Genomic DNA, 11,831 nt, shown 5'->3' with positions numbered 1-11,831 from the left:
AAATACACTGAAAGTTCAAAAGTCAATTCTGTATCTATTATTTTAATGATTTAAAGCATATATGGTAACAACCAATAAATGTTTTTAACATGATTGTTGAAGCTTTGAATCTAATTAGTTATATAGAAACCAATAATTGTTGATTAGAGATTATTAAAAATTAGAATAGTTAACAATTATAAAAAAATGAATGTAGTCAACTTCTATTTTAGGTAACTTTATTTAAAAATAATTCAAATATAATTTAAATTTAAAATTAAAATTACTATAATATGTTGGAAGAATTTAATCAAAATTATATATAAAATTTTAAATTTTAAACCACTAACATGTCTAGGTTAATTGAACCCACCTAAAAAAGAAAATCCAATTAATGTTATTAACTCCAAATCGTTTCCTTCCAAAATACACTGAAAGTACACTGAATCGTTTCCTTGAGGGACATAATCATCTAAAATACACTGAAAGTTCAAAAATCAATTCCGTATCTATTATTTTAATGATTTAAAGCCTATATGGTAACAACCAGTAAATATTTTAATATGATTGTTGAATAATTTGAATCTAATTAGTTATATAATAAACCAATAATTGTTGATTAGATGATATTAAAAATTAGGATAATTAGTAATTATAAAAAATGAATGTAGTCAACTTCTATTTCAGGTAACTTTACTTAAAAAATAAGTTTTCAACCCAAATGCTCGTACCACCTGAGCTGAATGTCATTGACGATTTGCATGTATTCTATTTATTAAATTATTGTTAAGTATGAAATCCACTCAAAAAATATAACAAAAACTTCAAATTAATTTTAATAATAATATAATAATATCTTTTCATACTTCCTAAATATTTATCACTGACCATTATATATTTTCTCTAACCACCAACAGGATGATGGTCCATTAACAAAAGCAAAATCTTTAAACATCCTGAGTTTAGGAGACAAATGTTTTGGGTTCAAGTTCAAGTCCGACATACGACATAAATTAAAAAAAATTGCTGTTAAAAATATATATTTCCTATAACCAGAATTTAATAACATATTATCATAAATTATTATACTTAAACTTTACAGTGAACCAAGGGATCATGTTTATCATCATTATTATTATCACATGAAAACGAAGAGACGTAAATGAGATTATCCATCGTTGCCGGAAACGCCAATGGAACCTGATATTCACCTTCACAATACGGTTACCAACACCATAATCATCATAATCACTAAATCACGAATAATCTCCACATCAACATCAATCCCCCTCACAGATCGTTTACGGTGAGAGATTGCCGGAGGATAACAACAATATCAACAATATCATTATTATTCAAATCCCCTTCATTCTCATGCTCCTTCTTCCCCAAAAACCTAACGGTACATCTTTTATTCTTTCCTTTTCTTTCTTTCTTTGTTTTTTTTTTTTAATTAATAAATCTCGTCGGATTTATTGATTGTTACTCATGATATACAACACACCTGCATCACGCTTTCTCTGTCATCATCATTTTATGCATTTATTATAATTCAATTTGCTGATTCACCGTTGGTCCTTTGTCGATGCATGTGCTTTCTTCTTTTCTTTATATATTTATTAATTTACTATTATTCTATATGTTTGTTTAATAATTTTGTACAATTCTTAATCTATTTGCTTAATTATTTTGTAGAATTCAATTTGATTCAGCCGCTGAGGTTTTTCGGAGTGGAATTAATCGATTACGCGGTAAATTTTCGGATTCCGGTTGGTGATTTCGAGTATAATTTGTATAATTAAGGTTAGGTTGTTCTCTAAGTGTTTAATTTGTGGATATTATTGGTTTAGGGTTAGGGTTAGGGTTTCATATGCACAAGTTGAATTGATTGATTGAGTTTTATGTAAGTGGTGGCCTCATTGAGCAAATGAGAATATCATTGTCATGATGAGTGTGATAACTGATAAGGAATTTGTTTGGTCATGGATTCGCCGGATAAGTTAAGTAATCTGATTGGTAATTTGAAGAATTGGATCCCTCGACGGTCTGAGGCTAATGTGTCGAGGGACTTTTGGATGCCCGATCAGAGCTGCAGGGTATGCTACGAGTGTGATTCGCAGTTCACTTTGTTTAACCGAAGACACCATTGCCGACTTTGCGGTCGAGTTTTCTGCGCCAAGTGTACGCATAACTGGATTCCTGCTAGGCCTAGTAATCATATTATTATCAATGAGGAAACGGAAAAGATTAGGGCTTGTAATTACTGCTTTAAGCAATGGCAGCAAGGCAGATTAGTTGCCTCTGCGGTTGCGGATCATGGAGTTCAGGATCCGAATCAGTATCTTAGTACGTCACCGTCAGCCGCTAGTCTCGTCAGCACTAAATCCAGCTGTACTGCTGACAGTAGCAGCATTACTTTTGCTTCTGTCCCGCAATCGATCTGTTCGTATAATCAGTCTGCGGTAATGGAAGCGAATATGGATGAACAGAACGAACTTGCATCGAGGAGCAATGAGTTATTGTTCGATGTAGCCGCTCAATCTCCAACCCACTATGGATACGTGAACAGGTTCTTGTTATCAGTTATCACCTAATTACTTTGTATTATAAATTTATAGTTAGTTAATTTATAATGTGGTCGATTGATACCAGGGGTGATGATGAATTTGATGAAGAATTTGCTTATCGGTTAGCTTCTGGTGGAAGACATATGTTGCCGATGGATGACGGATATTATGATGAATTACAAATGGACGATACAGATAACGATTACGAATCTTGTAAAGCTGTCGATACAAAAAGTGCGAGCAGCTGTTCGTTACAAGCTAGTTTTGACGCATCGCAACAGCTTGAGAAAAAAGAGGATGCGAATGATGTTAGTGATGAATGTGAAGGGTCATCAGCTATGTATGCAAATGATGTCGTACAAGACGTACCTGAACCTGTGGATTTCGAGAACAACGGGGTCCTATGGTTGCCACCTGAGCCCGAAGACGAAGAAGATGAACGAGAAGCTCTGTTATTTGACGACGACGATGACGGTGATGATGGTGACGATGCTGCTGGAGAATGGGGATACTTGCGGTCTTCAAGCAATTTCGGAAGCGGGGAGTGTAGACACAGGGATAGATCAAACGAAGAGCATAAAAAGGCCATGAAGACTGTTGTTGATGGACATTTTAGGGCTTTAGTATCTCAACTGTTGCAGGTTGACAATCTTGTTGACAATGAGGAAGAATATGATAAAGATAGTTGGTTAGAGATAATAACATCTTTGTCGTGGGAGGCTGCGTCTTTGCTAAAACCTGACACAAGCAAAGGTGGCGGGATGGACCCGGGTGGGTACGTTAAGATAAAATGTTTAGCTTCTGGGAGTCGTTCCGACAGGTCAGGAATTTCCGTCGTCTATAATTCCATTTTTCTGTTTTTTTCGATATTAAATTATTGTTTCTTTTTTCAAGTATTGTGGTGAAAGGAGTTGTCTGTAAGAAAAACGTAGCTCATAGACGGATGACATCGAAAATAGAGAAGCCTCGTTTCTTAATCCTCGGAGGGGCTCTCGAGTATCAACGTGTTTCTAACCACCTGTCAAGTTTCGATACTTTGTTGCAACAGGTTAGATTTAAATTTTAAAAACAATCTAAACAGACGTTTTACATTATGAAACATTGAATTTACCTTTACATTTACATATATCGTAATTTTTTTTATAAGGAAATGGATCATTTAAAGATGGCTGTAGCAAAGATAGATGCGCACCAGCCTGATGTTCTTTTAGTGGAGAAATCAGTTTCGAGATATGCACAAGAATATCTTCTTGCAAAGGACATATCTCTTGTTCTGAACATCAAAAGGCCACTTTTGGAACGTATAGCTCGGTGCACCGGCGCCCAGATAGTTCCGTCAATCGATCATCTTTCTTCTCAGAAATTGGGATGTTGTGACATGTTTCATGTTCAACGGTTCCAAGAAGAACACGGAACTGCCGGACAGGGTGGCAAGAAGCTGGTCAAGACACTCATGTACTTTGAAGGCTGTCCAAAACCATTCGGTTGCACTGTGAGTGATTCCCATTTAGTATTTTTTAATTTTATATATTGAGTAAAATGCCATGTCGTCCTTGAAGATTGGCCAATTTTGCGACTTTCATCCAAAGGTTTGTTTTTTTGCATCTGGATCCAAAAGGTTTGAAATCTTGCCGTTTTCATCCGGCTCGTTAACTCATCCATCTGTCTCCATTAAGTCAGGGGTGTTTTCGTCTTTTTTGTTAACTTAAAGGGCAATTCGGTCTTTTTCATTTTATGTAAAAAGACCGAATACCCCTGAAAAAGACCAAACAAAAAAAGACGAAATACCCCTGACTCTACGGAGAAAAATGGATGGAGTTAACGAGCCGGATGAAGATGGCAAGATTTCAAACCTTTTGGATTCTGATGCAAAAAAACAAACCTTTGGATGAAAGTCGCAAAAGTTACCAAACCTCAGGGACGAAAATGACATTTTATTCTTAAAATATTAGTTTGATTATAAATATACTTATATTGGGGTTTTCAGATATTACTGAGGGGTGCGAGCGGCGACGAATTAAAGAAAGTAAAACATGTTGTTCAGTATGGAGTTTTTGCTGCTTATCATTTGGCTTTGGAAACTTCTTTTCTTGCTGACGAAGGCGCCTCACTGCCCGAACTGCCCTTAAACGCTGCCCTAACCGTTGCACTACCTGACAAACCATCAAACATTGACCGGTCAATTTCAACGATTCCCGGTTTTACCACCCCCACGAATGAAAAACCTCAGACCACCGAGACACAGAGTGTCTCCATGTCAGAAATGTTCTCCATCATCAGCAACAAGCCCGAAATCGGCCCAATTGGCCCAAATGATCCAAAGGCTAGTCCATACTTGCACTCTGTAGCTTCTTTGAAACTGAACATTCCAGAAGGTACATGTGGCGATCTGAATTCTGTGAAGACACCGAGAGACTTAGGTACCATAGTTACAAACGGTTTTGAGCCTAGTGTGGACCGTACCACTTCAGACGGAGCGTTTCTCCAGTTGGATGGAAAAAACGGCAAAGAGGAATTTCCGCCTTCACCGTCTGATAACCAAAGTATTTTGGTGTCACTGTCATCGCGTTGCGTGTGGAAGGGAACCGTCTGCGAGCGGTCCCACCTGTTTCGTATAAAGTATTATGGCAACTTTGATAAACCACTCGGCCGCTTTCTCCGTGATGATTTGTTTGATCAAGTATGTCAACACACACACTATCCATACACATACACTATATATGTATATATATAGTGGAAGGTTTAAATACAAAAGGCTCTTAACGTGTGACGGTACGCGACCACCATATAACGTGCGTAATTAGGGTTTAACCCAACCCATGCGTAATTATGCAAATAACGTGGGTAATTATGCAGTATAACCTGCGTAATTATGCAAAGTTAATTACTATTGGGCCACAACGTTCAATTGAAGGCCTAGATTAGATCAGATGTGCGGTTGAGATGCTCGCGTACACATCGCACGATAAGGTGGTCTTGTACGTTAACCGGCCTCTATGTATATATATGTTCTGGATGATTGACGTTACTTTTGTTGGACAGGGTTACCGATGCAGATCATGTGAGATGCCATCTGAGGCACATGTACAGTGTTACACACATAGACAAGGAACCCTAACCATATCTGTTAAGAAGCTACCGGAAATTCTCTTACCGGGAGAAAAAGAGGGTAAGATTTGGATGTGGCACAGGTGTTTGAGATGTCCACGCACTAGCGGTTTCCCTCCGACAACTCGAAGAATAGTGATGTCAGATGCTGCTTGGGGTTTATCGTTCGGGAAGTTTCTAGAACTCAGTTTCTCAAACCATGCTGCCGCTAGCCGCGTTGCAAGCTGTGGTCATTCTCTCCATCGTGACTGTCTTCGCTTCTATGGGTACTTAACTACTTATACAGTTATACTTAAGAATAAGAGTAAAATGTCATTTTCGTTCCTGAGGTTTGGCGACAGTTGCGACTTTCGTTCAAAGGTTTTTTTTCCGCATCTGGGTCCAAAAGGTTTGAAAACTTGGCATTTTCATCCGACTCGTTAACTCCATCCACTTTCTCCGTTTAATGAGGGGCATTTCCGTCTTTTTAGACATTTAAAAAAATAAAAAACATTATAAGAAATAAAGATCCATCTCTGTTGACTTTCTCTCCACCCAAACCCTTTAATCATCACAAAAAAAGTCTAAAAAGACGAAAATACCCATGACTTAACGTTAAAAAATCGATGGAGTTAACGAGTCGGATGAAATTGGCAAGATTTCAAATCCTTTGGATCCAGATGCGGAAAAACAAACTTTTGAATGAAAGTCGCAAAAGTGGCCAAACCTCAGGCAGAGGCGTCTCTGAGAATTCACGTGCCCTGTTCGAGCTTAAAAAAATATGCCCTTTCGTAATGTTTTATTATTATTTAAAAATGAAAATCAAACTAGTATTGAGCTCAATAAACCTAACGCCAAGTGGGCTAAATTCGAAATCATAAAAAATGATTTGTAAACGGGCCTATATTGGAATTGGTATATGTTTACTATTTTTTAAAAAAAATAGCATATATATATTAGATTTTTTTTAAATCGCTTGCCCCTCAAAATCACGGGCCTTGTGCGGAGGTCCTCCCTGCACACCATTAAAGCCGCCACTGACCTCAGGGACGAAAATAGCATTTTACTTCAACAATAATTCTTAATATCTTTTTCTTTTCAGTTTTTTTCTTTATTATAAAAGTAATGATTACGTGTGCAGTTTTGGGAAAATGGTAGCCTGCTTTCGTTATGCATCTATTGATGTCCATTCGGTCTACCTTCCACCTCATAAACTTGATTTCAAATACGAGAATCAGCTGTGGATTCAACATGAAGTAGATGAGGTTCGGTTATTAAGTTATTCATTTTAGCTGGTGAAATTACTGATTACATCATTCTAATGTTATGCTGCTATTGACAGGTTGTTCACCGCTCAGAGCTATTATTTTCAGAAATTTTTACAGCTTTAAGCCAGATGGCAGAAAAGCGAGAGGTGAAAGTGCCACAATCGAGACGACAGATAGCAGATTTGGAAGCTGTGTTACGGAATGAAAAAACAGAGTTTAAGGTGAATCCCATTGTTTTATTTAGAACTAGTATTTTGACCCGCCGCGCGTTACGGCGCTGTTGAAACTTAAAGTAACTCTAATTATATTGTCAAATATCTGACATGACTAGTTTCAAACAAAATTTACGTCAAAACGTAGACCAATTGAAACACACATTAAAATAATCACGAAAACGTATTGTATGACCTGACTCATTACCGAGAAAAATTTACGTCGAAATATAAACCAACTTGGATTTATACCGAACCGTACATAAAAATAAGCACGTAAGAAAATAATGTTTTTTGAAGTTAAATAATGGTACCGCGCGTTACGGCGGCGTCGAAACGTAAAGTAACTCGAATTTATACTGCCTAGTGAAAACGTATCATATTTGACTCAACTTGTTTCCGAACAAAATTTATGTCAAAACGTAGACTAACTGAAAAACGTACATATAAATAAGCACAAAAACGTATTATATTTGACCCACGTACATAAACAGGTCATTACCAAAGTTGAGAGGCCGTATGATCAATCTATTCCTAAGTCACCCTTAAATGCTATATTAATAATATCATTTTCCATTACTTACCCTTAAATGCTATATTAATAATATCATATTCCATTACTTGTAATTCTTAAAATTGTGATATGATTGCAGGGGTCATTGCAAAAGATTTTAAATCGAGAAGTGAAAAAAGGGCAGCCGATGATTGATATCCTCGAGATCAATCGCTTACGTAGGCAGCTTCTTTTCCAATCTTACATGTGGGACCATCGTTTAGTGTATGCATCTAGTGTCGATACCGATAACCCACAACTCGACCCGAATTATCCGGGATCAGAACACGGTGATAAACTGAATGAAACGGTCCCCGACTCAAAATCTGTTGCGGATTCATGTAAAGTCTCCGACGTTGGTGAAAATGAAACGAGTGTTGTTTCAAGTCCAGTGGAAGCACACGAGTGGTCTGATCCATTAATATCGAATGTATCGGTCCGTAGGGCCATATCCGAAGGGCAGTTTCCAGTTCTAACGAGTCTGTCCGACACTCTAGAAGCTGCATGGACCGGTAACCATCCGAATTCTTCTGGATTATCCGATTTAGATCTGAATGTTCCAGATAAGCTGGAAAAAGGAGACCGTATCGAAGAATCCAAAACATCATCGGCTTTATCTCCTGTATTATCTACCAAAGGCTCTGAAACCATGGAAGATTCAACCGGCTGGTTAGGTGTACCGTTTTTAAACTTTTACCGCTCCTTGAACAAAAACTTTTCAACGACCGCTCAAAAACTCGACACGCTCAACGGTTATAACCCTGTCTACATCTCATCTTTTCGGGAATCAGAACTCCAGGGTGGGGCCCGCTTGCTTCTAGCTGTCGGCCTCAACGACACCGTAATTCCCGTTTATGACGACGAGCCCACAAGTATCATATCCTACACGTTGCTTTCACGTGATTATATTTCGCAAGTGTCCGAGTTTGACGCGGGTGAGTCATCAACGTTACAGTCTAGTAATTTTGATGGGATGTCGCTTGAATCGTTTAAAAGTTTCGCGGATGATGGCATTTTATCAATGAGCGGACCTCGTACCGCTTTGATGTCGGATCCTTCCTCGCAAACAAAATTGTTGCATTCCCGAGTTGAATTTACGGATGATAGTCCTTCGGGTAAAATGAAGTACACGGTGACTGTGTATTATGCGAAGAGATTTGAAGCGTTAAGGAGGATATGTTGTCCTTCTGAAATGGATTATATACGGTCTCTTAGCCGTTGCAAAAAATGGGGAGCCCAAGGTGGTAAAAGTAACGTTTTCTTTGCGAAAACGTTAGATGATCGGTTCATAATCAAACAAGTTACAAAGACTGAGCTCGAGTCGTTTATTAAATTTGCTCCGGCTTACTTTAAGTATTTATCTGAATCCATTGGTACCGGGAGTCCTACATGTCTGGCAAAGATTTTGGGAATTTATCAGGTATTTTGTTTTTATATTATTTTTTTAGAGTAAAATACTATTTTCGTCTCTGAGGTTTGACCAGTTTTTGCAACTTTCGTCCAAAAGTTTGTTTTTCCGAATCTGGATCCAAAAGATACAAAATCTTGCCATTTTCATCCGGCTCGTGAACACCATCCATTTTCTCCGTTAAGTCAGGGGTATTTTCGTCTGTTTTGTTAACTTAAAGGGTAATTCAGTCTTTTTCACTTTATGGACGAGTATTTAAAATACCCCTGACTGAATCCGTTAGACCGAATGGCCCTTTAAGTTAGAAAAGACAGAGATACCCCTTACTTAACGGAGAAAAATGGATGAAGTTAATGAGCCGGATGAAAATTGCAAGATTTCAAATCTTCTGGATGAAAGTGGCAAATTGGCCAAACCCCAGGGACAAATATGGCATTTTACTCTTTTTTAATTTATAATTTATATCCCTAATTCCCTATTTGGTTTGAAGGTTGTGATTAAGCATATGAAAGGTGGGAAGGAAACGAAAATGGATGTGTTGATTATGGAGAATCTTTTGTATGGAAGGAATCTATCGCGACTTTATGATCTTAAAGGATCATCAAGATCACGATATAATTCTGATTCTACTGGAAGCAACAAGGTTTTATTAGATCAAAATTTGATAGAAGCCATGCCAACTTCTCCTATTTTTGTTGGTAATAAGGCCAAAAGATTGTTGGAACGAGCTGTCTGGAACGATACTGCTTTTCTTGCTGTAAGTTTCCTTTTTTTTTAACAAAAAAATTGGGTTGTTTATAAATGTTTATAGCTGTTTGCTGTGATTCGTATGGGGTACTTTCTAATATTTCACGAAAATTGTTAATTTTTGTATATCAAAGTTAGGGCTGCAAACAAACCGAACGTTCAGTGAACTGTTCGTGAACCGTTCGACGGGAAGTTTGTTTGTGTTCGTTTATTTAATAAATGAACGAACACAAACAAGAAATTTCGTTCGTTTAGTTAAATGAACGAACATGAACAAAGGTCGTGTGTGAACATTCGGTAACGTGTTCGTTTGTGTTCGATAGTTCATTAGTGTTTTTAATTTCTAATTTTTATTTAAATACTTCAAAATTTCGACAAATAAAATATGTAATAAGTATCGGTGTATTATATATTCTGTTCATGAATGCTTGTTTGTGTTCGTTTGTTATCATTTGTGTTCATGAACATTAGTTTGTGTTCATTTGTGTTCATAAACATTAGTTTGTGTCCGTTTGTGTTAATAAATGTTCGTTTGCGTTCGTTACCTAAATTAACAAACGAACACGAACATGCACACGTTCATTTCTTTAATGAATGAACACGAACAGAAAATATCGTTTGATAAGTGTTCATGAATAGTTTGTGAACACGTATATTTCCTTAACAAACGGACACGAAGTCCCTTGACTTAAAAAAAAATAAACCAAAAAGTCACCGAACTTATTTTTGTATAATAAAGTCTCTAAACGTGTCTAAAATGCACGTACTTTTGATTTTTTTTTTTTAAGTAATTACTTGTTAATTCTTGAATTGGTGAAAATAATGTCAAAGTTGTTGAATTTATGGTTGCAGTCGGTTGATGTAATGGACTATTCCTTATTGGTCGGGGTAGACGAAGAAAAACACGAACTTGTACTTGGGATTATCGACTTCATGAGACAATATACATGGGACAAACATCTTGAAACATGGGTGAAGGCTTCGGGTATTTTAGGTGGGCCGAAGAACGCGTCTCCAACAGTAATTTCACCAAAACAGTACAAGAAAAGATTCAGGAAAGCAATGACAACTTATTTTTTAATGGTTCCTGATCAATGGTCTCCGCCAACAGTTATACGTAGCAAGTCCCAAACTGATTTGTCTGAAGATTATTGCCAAATTGGAACTTCTGCAGCTGCTGATTGATTCCGAAAATTAGCTTTGCATTGTATATTCTCAAAACGGTATCGTTTTGCCCCATTGTAAATCTATTTATTTCTTTTTTGAATTCAGGGTTCATTTTTGAGCATTGGAGTTAATTCTGGGGTGTTATATTGTTTTATTATTTAACCAACCTGCAAATATAGTTTTTTTTTTGTTTTTTTTTTTTTATTTTGGGGTCTTTGAAGTATTCCTATTAATGGTTATTTATTTTATATATTTTATTTTATCTGCATTCCTATAGGCCATTGTTTTGCTTATGTTCTCCAATGAAAAGAAATGTAAGTGCCATACATGGGCCGTTAAATGTGCATTTAGTGCTCTATAGTCTATAGTGGGGTTATTGCTATGTTGTCGTGTGGTTTGGCATATTATAAAGTAAAAAATGAGATGCTATTGAATTTACATACCAAATTAGGTTGTTTGTATTTGTGATCTTAGCTATGTAGTTAATATCGGTGGGATATAGGTTATTGGTCATATACAAAATATCGGTTTTGATATTATCGGCGATATTGATTGATGTTTGACTGTTGTTTTGGATGCCTTTGGTTGATGTGGATTCGAGTAAGATTTCATGACTTACGATTAAATCATATTTCAAATATCGACACTTTTGAGTTTTGACTTTTGACCATTGATATTACTATTAATATTATATATGTTTTACATTTTATATATGTGTATATATAAATTCTGCTTGATATTAAAATTACCAATATCCCGACATGATAACCTATCTCTCAAATATCAGCCTTTGACCAAGATTTGATTTTGGATCACTATAACCGCATAGGATCCTAATCAAGT

At 36.6% G+C, this 11,831-nt stretch overlaps 1 protein-coding gene across 1 annotated transcript; it reads left to right on the top strand.

The window, feature by feature from the left end:
- Positions 1–1,123: 1,123 nt before the first annotated feature.
- LOC110886441 (1-phosphatidylinositol-3-phosphate 5-kinase FAB1B) lies at positions 1,124–11,183 on the top strand. The gene is made up of 13 exons (XM_022134232.2): positions 1,124–1,381; positions 1,675–1,730; positions 1,830–2,548; positions 2,632–3,366; positions 3,441–3,594; positions 3,694–4,038; positions 4,534–5,226; positions 5,589–5,920; positions 6,775–6,898; positions 6,976–7,122; positions 7,767–9,086; positions 9,565–9,831; positions 10,674–11,183. The coding sequence occupies exons 3-13, from the start codon at positions 1,962–1,964 to the stop codon at positions 11,004–11,006; spliced, it is 5,037 nt and encodes a 1,678-aa protein (XP_021989924.1). The 5' UTR covers positions 1,124–1,381; positions 1,675–1,730; positions 1,830–1,961; the 3' UTR covers positions 11,007–11,183.
- Positions 11,184–11,831: the final 648 nt, after the last annotated feature.

This window comes from Helianthus annuus, chromosome 10 (assembly GCF_002127325.2).
Source record: "Helianthus annuus cultivar XRQ/B chromosome 10, HanXRQr2.0-SUNRISE, whole genome shotgun sequence".
Classification (NCBI taxonomy): Eukaryota; Viridiplantae; Streptophyta; class Magnoliopsida; order Asterales; family Asteraceae; genus Helianthus; species Helianthus annuus.
This window is presented reverse-complemented; position numbering and strand designations above follow the sequence as displayed.